The sequence below is a fragment of the Rousettus aegyptiacus genome, unplaced genomic scaffold, assembly GCF_014176215.1.
Source record: "Rousettus aegyptiacus isolate mRouAeg1 unplaced genomic scaffold, mRouAeg1.p scaffold_m13_p_6, whole genome shotgun sequence".
NCBI classification, from domain to species: Eukaryota; Metazoa; Chordata; class Mammalia; order Chiroptera; family Pteropodidae; genus Rousettus; species Rousettus aegyptiacus.
This window is the reverse complement of record NW_023416309.1, coordinates 63,459,043-63,479,979: the sequence shown is the minus strand read 5'-3', so window position 1 is coordinate 63,479,979 and position 20,937 is coordinate 63,459,043. Positions and strand designations below refer to the sequence as shown.

The window sequence follows — 20,937 nt, the reverse complement described above, 5'->3', positions numbered from 1 at the left end:
AGGTGGAGGGACAAGGAGGGTGCCAAGGGACAAGGAGGCCAGGACCTGGCCACCACACGCTGGGAGGAAAGAGGGCAGGGCCAAGGAGTTGAGCACTCCCCAGGGCCCAGCCTATTGTTTACCTGCAGGTAGGGTACAGATGGTGCCTGTGGCAGGTGCCAGGCCTGGCACGTATAGGCATTCAGTAAATGAGAGAGCCTTTCCCCTCTTCCAGGACTTTGGGAAAAGGGTGCTACAGCACTGGGGACACAGATAACTGAGGAAGAGAAGTCCGTCCTTGCTCCTTGCCAATACTTGACTGCGGCAGCCCCTGAAAGCTCCATAGAGGCCTCTTTAAGGGAGAGATACTATGGGGCAGGGACTCTGGCCCCAGACAGGCATGGTCCTGATTGCTTGTCCTTAATGCTCCTGTTTAATGGCTCTGAGCCTCAGCAGTCCTCTCTGTGAACTAGGTGCTCTGACTACCTCACCCTGGTGGGGCTGGTGTGACAACTGCAGTAAGTGGAGGTAATGAATGTCAAATGATGGTCATAGGCTTTGGCTTGTCAAAGCCAATAAACATTAGCTATCCAGATGAGTCTCCTGCCCACCTAAAAGCCTGCCCCACCCCTTCTTGGAGCCTCAGTTTACGTACTTGTTTGATGGGAGTTGATTGGCCTAGTTGATCTCTCTCTAAGGGACTCCCACAGGATACAGGTGATCAGCTGAGTGGGGCAAAGGCTGGGAAGGGGCATGCGGAGCTTCCAGATATATGGCTTCCTACATTGCCATTGGCGATGTATGGTACTTTAACTGATGGACATGGACACTCGGGGCCCAGGACTTCTCCAGTGGAATCAGAAATCACGAGAAGCACTCTAAATACTCAAAAGTAGAGGGTAAGAATAATAAATTGAGAGTATTGCTTTTGTTGTTATCAGAAACCATAGGATAGGACTGAATGGGACATAGTGTGGAGGCTCCCTTTGTGAAAGTGGAGGGCCTTGCAGGGTCTGTGGTGAGGGATTGTTCTACCCCAGCCCCTCGCTCCCCATGATAGATCCTGAGAGAGAGTAGCACAGACCAGTCTATTAATGAATCTTCCCAAAGCCCTGGGGGAGGAGTGGTAGCAGGGGTTAGGGAAGTCTCTTTCTCAGGGTCTCTGTTGATGTTTGGTCATTGGAGCCAAACAGACCTATCTTCATGTCTATTTTTTTTTTACCAGACACTCACTGTATGACCTCCATCAAGGCATCTCTCCTCTCTGAACCCCTTGGTACAACAGACACAAGAAAACACTTCCCTCATGGGGATGCTGAGAGTATTAACAGAGTGGCTGTCTGGGGCTGAGGGCCTGGTGTTATCTTGGGTACGTCAGGTTTCAAGATGGCTTAGTCTAATTTTCCATGTGTCAGCCTCTAGTAAGGCATGGCACTGATAACCTCATTGTTTATGCACCTGATAACACTGAGAAATTGGTCCATTATCCCCATTTCACAGTTGAGGCCATGATGCCCACATATGTTAAGTCACTTGCCTGAGGGCACACAGCTAGGGAGTGGCTGAAATGCAATTTGAACTCAAGCTGCCTGGCTCTAGAGTAAGTGTTCCTAAACATTTGCTAGCTGCTTCTCAGAGTGGTGACTTATGAGAAGTGACAGGGAAGAAGCCAGCTGGACAAAAGGAGAGCCAGTAACAAGGGGGCTTAGCTGGAGCAATTGGAAGAGCTTCTCTCAGTAGGTAAAAGGTGAGAATCATATACCTTCTGGGATGAAGTTGCAGGGAAGGCCATTCTAAACAGAAGGCACAGAATGTGCAAAAGCATTGAGGTGGGAAAGAAGATAGCTTATTCAAGGAATAATGAGTGGGAGGAGATGAAGGCAAGGATGAGGCAACAGTGGGAGTTGTGTGCGAGTCTGGGGTACTGCTCTTTTACTGTCTGTGAATCTCAGGTCGGTGGCTAAATTCCTTGTTCCTTGCCTGTGGCACTGTTGGGAGGCTACTGCAGGCCGAGGACATAGAGATGCCTGGCTCTGTGCCCTCCTGTGCTGGGGGCCCTGTAATCTGAGGCTAGCGGGCTTATTGTGGTTTGCTGGTAGTGGCCTGTGAACCTCTGTTTGTTGTGGTGACAGTTGCTGCAGTAGGCCCATACCTGGGTGGCCTTGGGCTATCTGACTATCTGGGCCCAGTGCTGAGATCTGTGGCAGACAGTGGTAGCAGCTCGCAGGCTGTGGCCTATTTCTGGGCTGTCTCCTTGGTGGCCTCACCTATTTTCTCCCACAGCTGGCATGACTGTCCCACGGAGCCCATGTTACTCTAGACTCAGGTCTGGTGACTCTGAAAGGCAGGTGGGTGAGAAGGCTAGGACCACACTCCTCCCACTCACCTAGCCCATGTGCTCAAAGCAGCCTCTGTCTGTCGCCAGGCCCATGAGAAAGGCAGATGGGAGCGTACCTTCACTGAGCGCCTCAGGCCTCCTCACATGGTCTTCACCCACCTGGCCTGGCTACAGTGTGGAAGCTCCCTTGACAGATGGGGAAACTGAGGCTTGGTGAGGGGGAACATCTAATGAACAGATCGCAGGGCAGGAGGTGGGTGGTATGCAGGCTAGAGCGAGAGGATGGTGCAAATGAGGCCAGGAGCAGAGTAGTGTGGGAAGGGTTGTGGCTATGAGCCCCAGCAGAACCCTGAGTGTGTTAACTTTTCATATAAAATAGTTTACAAAAAGCATCAAGTCAAGAATAAAAGGTACCCATAATTCTGTTTACTTAAGATGAAAATTTTTACCTCTGTGGAGAGGCTGATAATAACCATGGTGGCCATTTTTTGGTCCATTGCAGCAGGGGTCCCTAACCCCTGGGCTGCACAGCAGGAGGTGAGTGGTGGGCTAGTGAGTGCTGCCGCTCCCCAGCACTAGGACCACTGCCTCAGCTCCACCTCAGATCATCAGGCATTAAATTCTCAGGAGCACCGGTCCCTGTTGCCAAAAATGTTGGGGGCTGCTGAATTATAGGATCACATACCGTGTGCTGAGCTCTCTGCTGAGTGCCCCACAGATGAGACCTTGTCTTATCAGCCAGGCAGGTGGGCATTTCTTTGAGGTTCTGTTTTGCAGATTGGGAACCCGAAGTGCAGAGAGGAAGGTACTGTGCTGGGTCTCAACTAGGGTGCATAGCTGGACTTCCTTGGGCAGCCACATGCCAAATGCAGTGATAGCAACACCAGCCTGGCCAGTGGCCTCCACAGGCTTCTGGGCCTGCAACCCAGGGCCCATGTCCTTACCCCAGAGGTTGGTGTAGACCTAGTCTGATTCTGAGACAGCACAGGAGTGGCCTTGGGAATTGATGGCCCTGTACGCCTTGGCTTTTCTCTGTTTTCCTCTTGCTGTGTAGAACGTGCTGGGCCCCGGGAAACCTGGCAAAGCCTCTGGGTTCCTGGTCAGCATGAGATACCACAGCGATTCCTGTTGGGGTGTGTAGCCAGCCTATCCCTCCAGCCACAAGGAGAAGCTTCTTGAAGGAGGTGATGCTGTGAGCCACTTGACTTGGCTTCTTGGGGTCTCCAAGTCAACAAATCCTGGTGTGCTTTCCCGGCCAGACCCCTGACTAATTGTGCAGCAACTTCACCTCGGTGCCTCAGTTTCCCCAACTAAAGTGAGGCTAAGATCTCTTCCTTTAGGGTTGAGGAGCATCTGCCATGCGTGTTGGGAAGGGCCATGCATGTGACTGACAGGCTACTGCTTTGATGGATGAAAGCTTTGGAGTGAGACTTACCCAGCCCCTGACAACCAGCCACGTTACCTCTTCTGTAAAATGGGATGAAGATTCCTCACATGGGAGGTTATGATTAGGTGACTGGTGCATCCCAGTGCCAGGGGGAGCCTTTGGTGGATACCCGATGAGTACAACTGCTTCTGCTGCTGTAATTATTACTATTTGTTGAAACTGTTGTTTTCTGAGGCCTGCGGGTCAGGCCCTGGACAGGTGCTGTAGCTTTGATGCAGGCTGAGTGCTGTTCTAAGTGCTTTACTCAATAAAGCTACAAAATAGGTGCTGTTTTTATCCCTGTTGCAAGGATAAATATACTGAGGCTTAGAGACGTGGGAGGAAATGCCTGAGGCCACCCAGCCTGTAAGGGGCAAAGGTAGGATTTGAACATGGGGCACAGAGAGCCCATGCTTTTGGTCTGGCATTAGGGCGTCTCTGGGGTGGCTTCTGTGGAGAGGCTGCAGGTACCTGCTGTGCTCTGCTCATCCAACTCAGTGCAGACACTGGGACCCTATCCCCATTGGGGCTGTTCTGTTTCCTGGAGGTTTATCTGTTCTGAGGACAGCCTGGACCGGGCTTCATATTCCTAGTGGCAGTAACAGCCTCACCCCATCACTTGACAGTGGTGTCAGGCAGCCTGCCTGCTGGGCCTGAGCGTAAGGGCCCCGCCATGCCAGGTTCACAGATGAGGCACTGAAGTTGCACAATGAGGCATGACAGAAGTTGGATATGAACCCTTTTCAGAGGTGGCTTTGGGGCTGGGGTCTCCTAGTGCTTCCTGCACACCCATAGCAGGTGGTTGCAGAGCCTTAGGTGGTTCTTAGTTCTCTGGTGGCCAGAGTGTGTCAGCAGTGGTGGTGTGGGTTGGGTTGGGAGGGCAGAGCAGGTTGCTGGGCCGTGCAAGGAAGCAGGAAAGACTCTTGCCGGAGCAGGGACGTGAGCTGCACCGTTTCTGCTGTGAGTGGTTCGGGGAGTCACGGTTGTGTCCCAGCTCTGCCACCCATGTGCTCAGTGACCTGGGCAACTCCCCTTATCTGGAAAATGAAGCCCCTGAGAGCAGGGGCTGCGGACTCAATCGAGCCCATCTTGCTCCTTACTGATGGGCTCCCTGATGTCTCAAAATCTTACTTTCCTTGCTTTTCTGAGATGATGCTGCGCCTTCTTTAAAGGGTGGCCCTAATGAGAGCTCCCATGGCCGTGCCAGCCTCATCTGTGTCCAGTACTCCATCATACTGAGTCTTCTTTAGCACTGGCCACATGTTGAACACCTGGCCACATGCATCTAGGTCGAGAGGTGTGGAGCTTAGCCACACTGGGGCTCTGAAGGAGTGAGGGTAAAGGAGGAATTGGCTCAGGACTCGAGCCCACCTGGTACCCTAAAAGGGGAGCCAGCTTCCAGGGGTGTCTTTGAAGGGAGCAGCAAAGGTAAGAACTATTGTGGTGGGAGAAAAATGGGCACCAGGTTTCAGCCAGGGATTCCCCAACCTGTGTCCTTCCAAGCCCCCCGGCCACCCGTGAGGTGGGCATTTGTGTTCTAAGGTTACAGATGTGAAAATTGAGGCTCAGAGGTGGTGTGGGCAGCAGAGCTGGGAACTGAAGGGAGTACTGTCGGCCTCAGGAACCCCTACCAAGGTTAGCATCACAGTAGGGGAGGGTGTCTGTATCATTTTGCTAAGGCTGCCAGAACAAAGTATCACAGACCAGGAGACTTCACAGAAACTTACTGTCTCATTGTCTCTCCCTTTTAGGAAAATCTAAGAGGAAGAAGGATTTACGAATATCCTGTGTGTCTAAGCCACCTGTGCCCAACCCCACGTGAGTCTGCCTCAGTTTCTTCCCTGGCTCAGCCTGCTGTGGCTTCCTCAAGGGGGCCCAGTGGAGCAAGTGGTGAGGGAGTGTGTCCTAGGCAATACCTCTAGTCATGGGGCTTACAGGCATCATGCATTTGCTCTGTGCCCCTTCTTGCCCCATCTCAGAGATGGAAAATTGCGGCACCTTGTGCCTGGCATAGCAGATGCTCAGTAGCTGAGCTGAGGTGCTTTGAGAAGCACCGTCTCCTGGGGATAGGACTTGCCCCGTGCCAGGCTGGTTTGCTCCTCCTCTCAGGGGAAGGATGTAGGTGTCCCTGAGGCTCACGAGGTTGCATTCTTCTTATAGGCCACCCCGGAACCTGGACTCCCGGACCTTCATCACAATTGGAGATAGGGTAGGTGCTGGCTGCAGCCTGGGGCATGGCCTTCACATCTCTTAGCCTTAGTGTCTTCATCTGACAGTGGGCCCTAGCTGACCCCGTAGGACCACTGGGAGGTGACTGTGGGTGTTGGACAGATCTAGGTTTTGGAGAGGAGTTTTGCTCATAGGATCCTAACTGTGTGACCCTGGGCCTCCCACTCTCTAACCCTCTCATCTGGGATGGGGACACTGGCCTCCCCTGTGGGGCCCTGGTGAGTTTCTTGACCTCAGAGTTTGGGTTGTGGGACCACCTGGGGGAATAGTGTGTGGAAAAGAAGACTCCTGGCTGTACCCTTAGGACCAGAGTCTGGGAACCTGCATTTTACATGCACCTCTGATGGCTTGGGCAGCAGGGACTGAGAATTCTAGCTTGAGGACTAGGCTAAACCCACCGGACATGCTGAGGGGTTCCAGACAGAGATCTTACTCTGGAGGTCTCTTCTTAGCTGATAGCCCCTCTAGGCTTATTTTTCATCCCTGACACTTGTCATTATTTGATGTCCAGTTCATCTAGTCCTTCCTTTTTTGTCTGCTTCCCACAATAGAAAGCAAGAGAGAAAGTAGGCAGCCCAAGGCCACACTGCTCACCGTGTGGGCAAGACTTTTGTTTTGTTCTTTCTGTGTCCCCAGTGCCTAAAATAGGTGCTCAGGAAATACTGGTTGAATGAATGATTCAGTCTACTCACCTGAGTAGGATGTGGGCAAGAGGGAAAGGCCATCTCTTAAGTTCCTTATGCCTGCTGGGGTTATTTCACAGGCCATCTTACATAAACCTCACAACAGCCTTTGAATATTGGTGCTGTGTCTGTTTTATAGAGGGTAATGTGGAGCTCAGAGAGGTTAAGTGACTTGTCCTAGGTCACATGGCCAGTTCTTGCCTTTTGGCCACCAACTGTCTCTCTTTCTGTCCCCCAAGAACTTTGAGGTGGAGGCCGATGACCTGGTGACCATCTCGGAACTGGGACGTGGAGCCTATGGGGTGGTAGAGAAGGTGCGGCATGCCCAAAGCGGCACCATCATGGCCGTGAAGGTAAGCAGGGTCCCACTCTGCCAGGGAGCCCTGGGCCACGGGATGCCTGGGAGATGTGGGGGCTGAGACTGCCTGTGGGTGCCCCTCAGAGCTCCTGGCCCTTGTGTAAGCAATGGTAAGGTGCTTGCCCCCTGCCACACGGCTCCTTAACTGTAGCCCTCTCACCTGCAGCGGATCCGGGCCACTGTCAACACACAGGAGCAGAAGCGTCTGCTCATGGACTTGGACGTCAACATGCGTACAGTCGACTGCTTCTATACCGTCACCTTCTATGGGGCCCTTTTCAGAGAGGTGCGGCCTTGCTGGGAGGGTGGGAGGTGGATGCTAGGCTGGGGACTGTCCTGACCTTCTGTCTGCACATCTGCCCCCTTCCATTTAGCCTCAGTTTCCTCATCTTTGAAATGAGGCCAGTAATTGTACCCATCTCACACAGTTGATATGAAGATGAAATGATGTAGCCTAGAGCCTGGCACTCAAGTTTGTGTGACCTTGTGTGTACCACAAGGTTGTGTGACTACCTGCCTTACCAGCATCCTGGCCAGCAGGGTGGGCCTCCAAGCAGAGGCAACCATGGAGGTGTTCAAGGATTCTATTCTGGGTCTACAGGAAGTACTGGATAGGGGGTGAGAGGAATCAGTGACATCAAGGGAGCGTAGCCTGTAGAGCTGGAGGGATGGGCTGTTGCTGGGTGGTGTAAAGGGATGGTGTGGGGTGTGAACAGAGACCAAGAACCTGGGTTAAATGTACTGGATTTGCGATGGTGATTTGCCACCTAGAGTTTAGGGCTGAAATCAGGGCTCCCCTCGCCTGGCCTCACTCTCTGAGCATTCACTGGGTCTCCAAACTTACTGCTGTGGCAGACCCGGTGCCTCACTGGATCTACGCATCTGATTGGCTAAGCACCCACTGCATTTCAGGTTCAGGCTCTCTATCCCCTTGCCACTCTGGGGGACAAACACATACCCAGGAGTCTCACCACACATGAGGTCAGAGCTGGCAGGGATGCCCAGGAGCCTGTGGGTGCCCCCAAGGAGGTGCCGTACCCAGCCTTCCCAGAAGGCTGTGCTGAAGGATACATAGGAGTTTGCTGGAGGACCAGGGGCAGGGGAGGCAAGGCATTGCAGATGGAGGAGGGAACCATCCACTAGGGTCAGAGATGGGACAAGCTATGTGTGTTGGGGGCCATAAGGGCTGAAGCAGGAGGGATCTACAGGGCTGGGTCATGGAGCTGAGCTACAGCCAGCCTCTGAAAGTCCCCATTGGAGGGACACATCAGGTGTTTTAGTCACTTCTCTTTCAAAATTGCCATGGAACTAGGGATCAGATAGGAGAGACCAGAGGTGGCAGAGTTGGGGGAGACTAGTGTGTGGACCCAGCAGTGTAGGCAAGCCTAGAAGGTGGAGAAGCAGGCAGGTCGAGAGATTCTGGGAGGCAGGGTAAGAGAAGCTGGGAACTCGATAAATCTCTGTGGGCTAAAGGACGGGAGATGTGTCTGCTGGAGGCCTGGCTGATGCTGGCACCAGGGCAGGCAGTCCAGTCACAGGTGCGGCCCTAGGCGGGCCTAGGCTGACCTCTGGGCATCTACCCACAGGGGGATGTATGGATCTGCATGGAGCTCATGGACACATCCCTGGATAAGTTCTACCGGAAGGTGCTTGATAAAAACATGACGATTCCAGAGGACATTCTTGGGGAGATTGCTGTGTCTGTAAGTGGCCTGGGTGGGGTGTGGAATTCCAGATACATAGCCAGATGCACCAGCCCTGCCCCAGCAGGCACAAAGCCCAGACTGATGGTGGTATTTTGGAGAGAGCTGGGTCCCACTATGGACCCGAACATGGGCTACTGCCCACCAGGGGCCCAATCCTGGACCAGAGCCTTCTTGCTTGATCAAGACTTTGGAGCCTGGGGCTCTGGGAGACATTCAGATTGGCAGCTTCTGGTTCTCTGGGCTTTTATATGCAACTTCCAAGCTTCCTAAATCCATTTTACAAAAGGATTTAGTACTTACAACTTCCTCATGCTGAAAGGGCTCTCAGTCAGCTCAAAGAGGTACAAGTTAAGTTGGGAGAAAGGTTAGCATCCAAAATATTTGCCTTTTGAGGTTGAACATTACTAGAGGAGAGCAGCAATCTTGGTCTTGAACATCCCGGAAGCTGAAGCAAAAAAAAAAAAAAAAAAAAAAAAAAAATGGGTTTACCGGTGGTTCTCAGTCTTGACTGCATCTGGGACAGTTTAAAATATACCGATGCATGAGTAATGAGTTAGAATCTTTGGGTTAATTGCCCAGGCTCCCCCACCATGTCTTCCTGAGGGGAATAGCTCAGGCATGTAGTCTACTGGCTGTTGACAGAGGGAAGAGGAGCCAGAGAGGCTGCAGAAGGACTGGGTTTTACCCAAGAACCTGGTAGGGAGTGTCGATGGTCCCCTGTGGACGGGGGCGGGAGGGGGACGTTGAAGGGAAAGGAGTGTGGTCACAAGCCTGAGACTCTTCAGGGGTCTCCAGGACATCTTTCCCTGGTAAAGGCATGGGCTCAAGGCCCTGGCTTACTCCAGTGGGTGGGAGAAAAGCTGGAGGCCAGGTGTGTTTGCATCAAGGTTGTCAGGCCACCACGGCAAGTATTAGGATGTGGGCAGGAGCCTGGTTTAATGAGAGGCTGGGTGTGTAAGTAGGAGAGGGAGACAGATGGACTCAGACAGAGATGTCTTACTGCTTTGTATTATTAATGTAACCATAAGTAACAACAGTTCTGTTTCTCTCCTCCTCTCTATCCTGCATGCAAGATTGTGAGGGCACTGGAGCATCTGCACAGCAAGCTGTCCGTGATCCACAGAGGTCAGTACCCAATGTCAACTATTAGGGAGAGGCTCACGGGCTACTCACATGCATGGTCTTGCCCAGTCCTGCAAGGCAGGTGGACCGCTCCCTTTTTTCAAAATGAGCCAACCGAGGCTCAGAGAGGTGGTAGGTAGGGATGTGCCTGCTGAGGTTGGGAGCTGAGCCTGCTTCCCAGTCTAGGCCACTCTCCACTTTGCCAAGCCATTTTCCTTGGCCTCCACCCTCAAACCAGTCCCACCTTCCAGCTACCTCCCTTTAGGTTTGCTGGTACTCAGAATAAGGACTAGATGGATCTTTGCCCTGGAAAGCCTGATTATTTGGGGCATATTGTTTATATATTGTGAAATGCACAGATCTGTAGGTGCTGTTCGATAAATCTGTTCAGAGTTTACACCCATGTAACTTGCATCCCTGGCAAGATACAGTATATTTCCACTCTTCACCCCACCCCCGAAAGTGCTTTTGTCCCTTCCTGACTGGTTCTTGCCCACCCATATCCCCTCATACTCCTTGTCTGATTTTTCCCACAGTAGATTAGTTTTTTCTTGTTCTTGAACTTCATATGAATATGCTCACATGCACATGCCCTCCGTCTAGACTCTTTCACTTGGCCTAATCTTTCTGAGATCCACCTGGGTTGTTGTAGTTTCTAAGTTAATTAGATTAAGCTCCCTTTGGCCACTCAGTGGCCATCCCGGCCCCCACCTGCAGCTCAACACTGTTGACAGTTCAGTATGGAACCTGCCGCTCCATTTTATCCTTACTCACTTTCTCATAGAAAGCACATGGGATATATGTGTGTTGTGCATGTGCATTTACTGGGAGATTCCTTGCTGTGCACCCCGCAGTCTGCTCTGTATCTACCTTGAGTTGTGGGGTGGGCTTCATGTTCTCAGGCAGACCCACCTCCTGTGTTTTAGCTACTGCCCTGGGCTTCCTGTGTAGACATTTGAGTGGTTCCCAGGTCTCACCCTGTCAGTGATGACCCACTCATCCTGCCCTAGCCTGGGAGGACTCCAGAACTAGAGGTTGTACTGGGAAGTGGAAGTCGAGTCCTGGCTGTGAGGCCCATCTGGACCTTGTGTTCAAAGTGCTGATGATGGGCCATCCTGGGTGAAGCAGCAGAGCCCTGACTTCCTTCCTCACTCATGGCCAGTGGCTGGGGCATGTCCATGCTTCACTGCCATCAGCCTCTCAGAGCCTCAGTCCCTTATCCACTCCCTGGGCCCTGGCAGCAACTGCCCTTTAGGTGGTTGGGGTATGGGAAGAGCCAGCTGCCCTTTAGCCAGGGCTTCCAGGTCCGAAAAGGCGTGTTCTGTCCCTGGCAGATGTGAAGCCATCTAATGTCCTCATCAATAAGGAGGGCCATGTGAAGATGTGCGATTTTGGGATCAGCGGCTACTTGGTGGATTCTGTGGCCAAGACAATGGATGCTGGCTGCAAGCCCTATATGGCTGTAAGTGATCCCTTGTCACCCCAAGTCCTGGGCCATGGTTGAGGGTCAGGAGAGGATGTGCCTGGGAGATAACTGTCAGGTTGCATCCTCTGTCAGGGATGGTGCCTCCCCTAGATCCCGCATTTCCTGCCATAGAGGGGGTGCCCTGCTGCCCAGTCTGCCAAGCAGTCCCTCTTACCTCTGTTATTAACTGTGCCCTGAAGTGCCCATTTGGATAAGTTTCGTGGATACTCACATGTAGGTGATTCGTGGGATCTGTGCAGACCTCACCTCTCCCCTGATGTCCTGAAGGTGCTCCTCTCAACCCCCAGATGGAAGTACTTTTGAGGCAAAGTTTGGGCCCTCACCATGAGACTCTAGCCCTTGCTGGCCTCAGTTATCTAATCTGTCCCATGGAGAGTGGAATAGGATGAGTACTGACTGCCTCAGTTTCAGGTTGGGAAGGCAAGACCTGAGGGGACTTGGGTGCCCCCTATTATGGTCCCTCCCCATGTGTTGGGTGTTCACGCCTCACTGGTCTCTCTTTCAGCCTGAGAGAATCAACCCGGAGCTGAACCAGAAGGGCTATAACGTCAAGTCTGATGTCTGGAGCCTCGGAATCACCATGGTAACACCTGGCTGGGTCTGGGTCCAGCCCTGGCTGATAGGGTGGAGCCGGGGTGGGGCTGTGCCCAGTCAGTGAGCTTTTGGAAGGCTCATCAAATAGTTTAGGCCCTGGGAAAAAAAAGTGTTGGCTTCACTATCTGAGAAGAAATTGTGCCATATGGAATTATAGTGTATTGAATGAAATGTCTACAGGTGACATTAAGCCCTTCCCTAGTGGTGAGGGGTGCCCTTTACGAAAGTTCTCAACAGTATGTGATTACTCATCTGTCGAATTTCCCTCAGAGCTTGTGATGCTTGTTGAGAAATTACAGCCAATCCCAAATTAAGTGAGATCCTGGTACAAAAATAATTTTAAAAGCAAAATGGTAAAAGTCTTAAAAATTTTTTTATAGCAAGAAGTGTGTTGCCTTGTGGAGTCCTGGTGCCTTTCCTTGGGTGGGGTAGGGCGGGATGGGTTGGTTCTGTCTTGGACTGTGGGCACTTTGGTCAGGTGGGGGCAGACACCCAGCCCTTGGCTGAGCTGGAGTGGCTGCATCTGAGGTCAAGGGGTAGGCCTGGACTCATGTGACTCTTGTTTTTCAAGAACTGCCCAGGCTCAGGTGTGGGTCAAGGTTTAGTTATTTATAGGAAGCCCACTTTGGCACTGTGTGGAACATGGGCCAGAGGGACAGGAAAAGACTATGTTGCTAATTCTCCTGCCGGGGAGGAGTTCGATGTGCATGAGACCTGGGTATGTGGGAAAACGTTACCATCATGGTGGCTGTAGTATGCATGAGTCAGTCCAGCTGACTCACTGGCCTGAGTGGTTGTTGCTCCCCACCCCCGATTCAAACCACTGGAACTAACGGGGTGTGTGTTTGTCCTTGATGTTTACGTAGTATCAGCAGCCTCCCAGCCCAGTGCCTCTGGTTTCCTGGTGTTGGGGACAGGGTTTAGTCAATAATCAAAATCAATCAATGTAATATATGGTGCAAAGGAGTGTGGAGAGGAGTAAAGTGAGGTAGGGGGAGTTACTATGGGGCAGCGGGAGCAGAGCAGCACAAGGCTCTGGGTGGGAGGGGGAGAGGGGCCCGCAGGGGCCTGGGGGCAGAGGCCCAAGTCGGAGGCATGCCTAGTGTGAGCTTGGGGGCCAGATCCATGAGGAGGTTAGGGGTCAACAGAGGTGTTTTGGATTTTACTGATGTTGCAATTATCATAGTAATCCTTGTTGTTATTGTATGACTGTAGCTTTATAACCTACATTTGTTCACAGCGACTGGGAAAGGATCAAAATGATTTTGCCAGAGGTGGAGAGCTGAGTGATACCTTCAGTTTTCCTTAATACTGCTGACACGTTTTTTTCTTTTCGAAGAAGAGAGGAATATTCACAGTCTAAAGATGGATATACCTGCAGATAAAAGTTGTCTAACCACTCAGTTAAAAAAATAAAGCCAAGTTCTTTCTGTATTTACAGGCTACACACAGCTGGTTGGATGTTAGAGACCTCATTCATGACTACTTCACACTTACCCCTGCTCCCCCCCCACCCCTCTATCCCCCTCTCCCTTCCATCTGCCCATCTATTTTCATTACTGGGGAGCCACCACATCTCAGTGACCTGCTAATATCGCTGATGAAACTTGAAACATACCAAGTGCAGGTTTTAGTTACCAAATGCCACGTTATAAACCAGAACCCAGTGACTCAAACCAATAACTGTTTATTATTTCTCATGTTTCTGCAGTTTAGGCTAGACTCAGCTGGGCAGGCCTTCCACTCTCCCTGGCCGGGGTCAGGGCTGGGATCAGGGATGGGCTGTGGAGGAAGTTTCAAGAAGGCTTTACAAATGGGGTCTTGTACACAGCCTCCCATAGGGCAGGCTGTTTGCTGGACATCCCTATAGTGTGGCAGTGAGAGTGGTTGCTAACTGGCTTCCACAAAGGAAGTGCTATTAAGCGCTACTCCTGGGACTGGCCCAGTGTCACTCTGCCTTTGGGGGTCAGAGCAAGTCACAAGCCAGCCAGGTTCAAGAGGACATAGACTCCACTTCTGGACGGGGGCACTGGCAAGCACACCCAGGGAGGAGAAGCAGTGATGGCCATGTGGGAGACCAGCTGCCATAGTCCAGGCTCGGTTGCCCCCCAGAGGTTACAAAGTAATAGAAACAATATAAAAATATAGAGGAAAAGTAAAAGGGAAAAAAAGATCACCATTGTGGTTCTACTCCAGACAAACAACTCTTTCTTCCTATTGTCAACCGCCAATATTGTACATTTCCTTTTAAATGTTTTGTCTCTTTATAAAAAAATTTATGTAGTTTTGTTTTGCTTTTTTTCACTTAGCCTTACATCATTCACATTTCTCTGGATTGTTATAAATGTAGGCATTTGCCACTATCTACTCTGCCAGTCTCCTAATTTAGGGAATTTCACTTGTTTCTGGTTTTGTCTTTCCATTTGAAGTCCTTGGCCTTCCTGAGGGAGCAAATGGTGAAACTGCATGCTGGGCTCACCTCTCTCGGTGTTCTCCATACCGTTCTCGCTGAACCCACCCTGGATAGCTCTCTGCAGGCACTTGACTGTAGCTTTGGAACATAAAGGGCATTTACCAGAATAAACACGGGATAATGTTTGGGAAGCCTCTCAGCAATGATGAGTGTCGACCAAGTGCTGATCATGTGAACCCTTGTCTGGGATGTCACAGGACACACTTCACAGTTACCATGGAGACTCAACTGTCCTGTGGCAGGCTTGTCCCTAGCACTGCACTTTTGGGTGCTTCTCAATATTTTCTATTACAAGTTACACCACCCCATGTATCTCTCTGCCCTGAGGCTGTTTTTGTTTGGTTTTTCATTTTTTGAGCTCTTTCGAAAAAAGTTACCAGGAAAGGGACTACCAAGTAAAGGGTTTGGACATGTTTCCACTTTCCTATATATAAAGTCTGGTAGTCCTCTGGGTCCTTCTCTGTCAGTACACACAGGGTCCTCACTTCTGCTTGTTGGAATCAGTGAAAATTCTAGGAAAAAGAGCATCCTGAATTTATCCAGTGAAAATAAACACACATAGAATCACACCCATGCCCATTGTATTGTGTGTATCCTCCATCTGTGTGGTGTGTTTATGTCTTGACTAGAAAGGGGCCGTTAGCCTAATGGAAAGCTTTCTTAGCACAATAATTAGTGATCTGTTCAGGTACCAGTTACCAATGTGAAACATTTGTTTGAGCTGAGGTATCTTCTGTTTATTGTGGTCATTATGCTCTGTCAGTGAGAAGCTTCTGTGTTGTTTCAGGCAGTCAAAATTAGAACTCAAGAGTTCGTCATAAGCTAGTCAGTCCCCCCCCCCGCCCCCCGCCCGCCATAAATGACTTCCAGTTAACTGCAGGCGAGGCACAGGGCTAGATGCGGCATCTTGGTAGCCCTGATGTTGTTTGCAGAGAGGTCCAGGTCCAATAGGGTTGACGAGGCCATGGTAGCCACCTGTTTATGGAGTCAGGAAGAAACAGTGATGGGGGCAGAGAGGGGAAGGCTTCTTGGAGGAGGAAGTATTAGTGATGGGCCTTATAGGATGCCAGTGGGTGGATGGTGGGGGCTGTGGTGGAGGAGGGGCTGCAAACATCAATTCCTGATGAGGCCTGGAGTGAACTGTTGCAGAGTGAAGTAGCTGATCAGATGGTGGGCCTCATAACATTTCTTTTACAGCCTTGGGGAAGAGACAGGAATATAAGCATCATTTCATTTTCCATTTGGTTTCTCTGTAATAACAACAGCTGCCCAAATCAGTGGCAGCAGAGGCTAAGACACCATAGAGACATTAGGGAGGGGAGTGGCCTGTTGTAAACGGTGGCGTCATTGCTTGTCCAAGTTCTTTTGCTAACTGCTGCCTTTCAGGAAGGTGGCCCAGAGCTGCCAGCTCCTGATTTTTCCAAATTAGCTAACACTTGTTTTTTTTCATATAAAATATTTTGAATTCGGATAGTTTGAAAACCCAAGGATGATCAAACCAGTCACAGCCCAGGGCAAGATCTGTTGGTTGGGTCAGAGCAGCTAATACTGTGTCCCCCTAGCTTTCATCTTTGGTCTGATATCGCATGTCAGCCCCTTGACCTGCCTTGGCCTACATCGGTCCAGCTCCAAGTGCTGGGCCAGGACAGGCAGGTTCTGAAATGCTCTCCTTCTGGGTGCAGAGTGTGGATGCATCTGACCCAGTGCTTCTGTCCCCACTGCAGATCGAGATGGCTATTCTACGGTTTCCTTATGAGTCCTGGGGGACCCCATTCCAGCAACTGAAGCAAGTGGTGGAGGAGCCGTCCCCCCAGCTCCCAGCTGACCGTTTTTCCACTGAGTTTGTGGACTTCACTGCACAGTGGTGAGTCTATAGCTCTGACCTGGCCAGATCCCAGTTCCTCCCTTTTCTTTTAACAAATAAGCCCCCAAACAATGTAGCATCAAAATATGTGAGGCAGAAATAGAGTACAAGGACAGTATGACAAACTGTGGTCCTTGGGGAGATTTTTAACATAGTCTTAGAAGTGGACAGATCAGTTAGACTGGAAAGGAAAATGAAAAGCTTGTAGAAGATTTAATAGCATAAAGAAATTTGCTTTTATTGATGTTTAGAACTTTGTACCAAATTAAAGAATGCCTGTGGAAGCTGTATGAAAATCATGTTTGAAGTTAAAAAGGAAACAGGGAAAAAGGAAAAAGGCAAAGTCATACAGGCTACATTCTCTGCTCATAAGTAAATAAAATAAGAAGTCCATAACTAAAGAGGAAAAAACTGCATCGAAACTCAAAGTAAATTCTTCTGACTCTTGAATTATGAAAGAGATTTGAAAAATAAAATTACAAGCTATTCAGAAGTGAAAGACAGTGAGAACATAACGTCAACATCTATGTGTTGTGGGTAAAGAGATACTGAGAGGAAAATTTGTAGCCTTTATTTCTTAAATTAGAAAATAAAAATGACTGAAAACAAATGAGCCTTGAAAATAGTCATCGATCACCTTGACTCCTTTTAATTGGGGCTGCCCTTCTCCCAGGACCTGTGATAAGGAATCTCCCCTCCTAATTAAAGGTAGCAAGTATACAATTGTTAATAGTGGCATTTCCGTATCATTTTAGTATTAGGGTCATTGGAAATTTCCTTGATTACTATGGAGACAAGAAGGCTAACACCCCAAGAGGCAAAGAACTGACACCTCAAGAGGCAAAGAAATTGGTCCATGTCCTTGCACCCACGAATTCCACTCTGCCCTCAGTTCCCCAGAACAGCCCCACTCCTTCTTTCCCAAGTCCTGGGAGCACATGGGTCCCCTTGCTGCACAGTCAGGGGTGACCCCAGCTGGCTCGGCCATCTTGGAGGGGCTGGACTTGCTCTGTGCCAGTCTGGCCCCAGCCTTCCTTGTTCTCTCCTAGCCTAAGAAAGAACCCCGCGGAGCGCATGAGCTACCTGGAGCTGATGGTGAGTGCGGGTGGGAGCAGCACTGGGCCAGCTCTCTAGGGAGAGGGCTGATTCCACAAACACAGAGGTAGGTAGGTTGCCTCTCTGGCTTGCTCCTGCATTAATTCATTCAGGTACTCAGTCGTTCATTTGCTCATGCCTACTCTGGCTCTCTGCTTTCTCCTCTATCCAGGCCCTGTGGAGGGGTACATAGGCAGTGCTGTGACAGATGGTGCAGAGGGATGGGGGAGGGATGAGGGAGGGGAGGCAGGTGGATAATTATATCTAAAGGCATAAGGGAAGGCTTCACAGATTGGGCGACATTTGAATTGGGCCTGGAAGGATGAATAAGGATTTACCCACTGATGGAAAGAGCATTCCAAGCCAAATGGCTATCATGGGTAGAAGCCTGGCATTTATGGGGAAAAGTGAGTTTTATGTGGCCAGAGGATAGCTGCAGGAGGGCCAAGGAGGAAACCTCAATGCTGTATCTAACAAGGAGGGCTTCCTGGGGGTGGAGGTCCTAAAGGATGAGTAGGAGTTTGCCAGGTAGAAGAAGCAGCAGGGAGGGGCTGGGGCTGGTTTGGGAAGGTGGGGCCACCTCTATCTCACATCTTCTGTTCTCCAATAGGAGCATCCTTTCTTCACCTTGCACAAAACCAAGAAGACAGACATCACTGCTTTTGTGAAGGAAATCCTGGGAGAGGACTCATAGGGGGCAGGGCGTTGGACCCCACTCTGGCCCTCTAGTGCCCCACAGCCCCCTCTGCTGGGGCAGTGCTTGCCCACACCCATAAGCTACTGCCACCCTGGCCTTGGGCATTCCAAGAGGAATCGAGGGGGCTGCTCCCAAGTGCCAAAGAACCAGACTGTCGGGGCCCCCCGCTGGACCCATGTGGGCCCCACCAGTGCCTCTGTCCTGCTGTTCCAAGTCTCCAGCCCCTAGGCCTTGGATTTGGAGGGGCCTGGATGCCCCTGCCAGACGCTGCTGCCCCTCACAGAAGGCATCCGGTGCTTATGCACAAGCCTCTGCCTTGGCCCAGCCCTGGATGCCACCGAGTTGTATATTTTTATATCTTTCGACTGAATGAACTTTGCACACTTCAAGGGTGGCCACACATCTCTCCCAGCATCAGTAGAGGGGATACGGGGATGAGCCACATGAGTCCTTCTGATCCCCCTCTGAGGGAGAAACCAGAGCCACTTGAGGCCTTCACCCAGCACTGGCAAATGGCCTCTGAGGGGCACCAAGGACACCTAGCCTCTGCCTGCCACCTCTAGGGGTGTTGTTTCACTTTTTAAAAACAAATTTGTCTTTTTTTTCTTTTGCTTTGTGGGTTTGGCTGGTTTTTCTCGCATGGTTTGGAGCCGATAACTTCTGCCACCCCCTAGGGGACCAGCAGGCTGAGACCTACTCTCTCCACTCAGGCTGGAGTCTAGTAGGAGGATAAGCCCAAAGTCTCTGCTTAGAGAGGTATTCTCCTTGGGGATTGGCTTGACAGGGGCTATGGATTTGCTTTTGTGTTAGAAAAGAAAAAAGAAAAATATTTTTTGAAGGACTACCTGTACTGGGTTCTATCCCTGGTGGATTGGGGCAGTTACATGATTGCTGTTTTGATTTTAAAAAAAAAAAAGGTCAAAAGGTTGTGTGAGACTGTGTCACAGCGGCGAGCCCCACGCCTTGTTGAAGGTCTATGGCCTCTAGAAGGACCCCTTCCCCTGGGAGAAGGCCAGGGCAGTATGATCAGAGGAGTGGGGGCTTGCTGGTCTGCCAGAGTCGTGTACTTTTCATCTATGAGGATACCAAAGCTCCCAGAGAACTGTGATGAGGCACCAGGCCTTATGCTGGATGCTGGTCAAAGCAGCAGACACAGTTGCAACCACTAGCAGGGCCCCTTGCCCCACTGTCATTGAAGAATACTTTGCCAGATGCAGGTGTTGGGCCTTGATATTGTCACCTCATTGAAGGTGTTATGTTATGTTATTGTCTCAGGTTATTATGTTGTTAACCCCAGTTTACACATGAGAGAACAGGCCCAGAGAATTGAAGTAACTTGCCCAAAGCCACATTGCTTGTAAGATGGAGAAACAGGCTTGGGGACAGGCAGTGATCCCCCGGAGAGGGCTCTTAAGGGAGTGGGGGCAACTTAAGGAAGGCCTCCTTGTCGGAGTCCAGTCTGGCTCTGTGATCCTTGAGGCCTGGGCTGGGGCAGAAACATCTTCCATATTTCAGCAGAAGGAAGTTTATTTGCTCATGTAAGCAGATCTGTATCATTTCAGGCACGGTTGAATCCAGGAAGCGTGGTTAATACCCTGTAGAACTTGTGTCCACCTTAGCTCTGTATTAGTTTCATACTCTCCACATGGGGACAAGTCAGGACTCAAAGGTTCCCACCAGCTTAGCAAAGTTGTCCAGAGCCGAAGTCCCAGGGCTGGCTTATTTGATGGGAAGGGGTCACATGCTCATTCCCAAACCAATTACAAGCCAAGAGGGTCAAATACGGGAGAATTAGCCCACTCACAGCTCAAAGTCTGAGAGCAGGCCTTCCCTAGTCTTCCAAACGATATTAGGGCATGTTCCCAAAAAGAGGCACAGATCCTTTTGGGATCTATCTCCCAACCTCAGTCTACCACTCCTCCCTTCCTTTCTTAGCCTGTCTCAAAATAGCCCTCAGTCTGAGACCGCCGGCTGCCTATTGACCCTTCCCTGGCACAGCATTTAACAAGTTCAAAGAGGTTTTTGTACCCCTCCCACCATGATGAAGGCTTGTTCTCACCTCAGGGCCTTTATACCACCTGTGCCCTCTGCCTGGCACCCACTTCCCTGCAATTCCTGGTCTCCTATGTCACTTTCTCAGGGAAGCCATCTCCCACCTGGTCCAGCCAGTGTAAGCCAATCTTTTTCTTCTTCATCTGGGTAGATTTAACCTGCCTCTGTTGTGTCCCCAGTGCTGACACCTATTGAACGGCCCAGTCAACCTGTGGTGAATGAAAACACTAATGAATGAATACAAAGCATGAAAGAGTGAATGAATCTTGAGATCCTGTGTTTGGGTGCACACATGGATGTGGGTGCCTGCGCGGATTGACCCATATGCGAGTACGTGCGTGCACGTGTCCCTCCCCCACCCCTGCTCAGGGCAGGCCAGAGCCATGTCCTAGAGGCACGGCCCCTGTCACTCCTCCTGCAGTCACCAGGAGGCATCAGAACTCTGACTTTGAACCCCTCTCCCTGGAGCTCTGCCAGGCTTGGCCTTTGAGCACTCTGTCTGCCAACTCTTCCCCCTGTCCACCTCTACTCTTCCTCCATTTTAGAGGGGAACAGTGTCTTCTGGTAGACCAGGGGCCTGTGTGGGGGCTCTGATCTGCTCAGCTCAGTTCTACGCATTTGCATCATAAGTCCACTGGTCTGCCTGTGTGCAGTCTGCCCCCCCACCCCCCACTCCACCACCTTCATGCATAGGCCCTGGTGGGAGGTGGGAGCTCTGGGTTGATGTAGGGTGACAAGGCAAGAATTCTGACATCCACAGATTCTTGACAGTTTATACAACTCATGACTTCAGTGATGACTAGTGAAGGCTCCCTACCATGCATCTTGCCTAAGT

The 20,937-nt window shown here is 50.8% G+C and overlaps 1 protein-coding gene across 1 annotated transcript in view; it reads left to right on the top strand.

Annotated features, from left to right (window-relative positions):
* Positions 1-18,976, top strand: part of MAP2K3 (mitogen-activated protein kinase kinase 3) — a 28,093-nt gene extending 9,117 nt beyond the window's left edge. The window contains exons 2-12 of the mRNA XM_016137608.2: positions 5,495-5,561; positions 5,904-5,952; positions 6,895-7,008; positions 7,180-7,299; positions 8,600-8,716; positions 9,793-9,844; positions 11,176-11,303; positions 11,833-11,910; positions 16,119-16,258; positions 17,308-17,353; positions 17,964-18,976. Coding sequence (XP_015993094.1) covers positions 5,495-5,561; positions 5,904-5,952; positions 6,895-7,008; positions 7,180-7,299; positions 8,600-8,716; positions 9,793-9,844; positions 11,176-11,303; positions 11,833-11,910; positions 16,119-16,258; positions 17,308-17,353; positions 17,964-18,047 — 995 coding nt within the window. The 3' untranslated portion in view covers positions 18,048-18,976. The remainder of the gene's footprint in view (positions 1-5,494; positions 5,562-5,903; positions 5,953-6,894; positions 7,009-7,179; positions 7,300-8,599; positions 8,717-9,792; positions 9,845-11,175; positions 11,304-11,832; positions 11,911-16,118; positions 16,259-17,307; positions 17,354-17,963) is intronic.
* Positions 18,977-20,937: the final 1,961 nt, after the last annotated feature.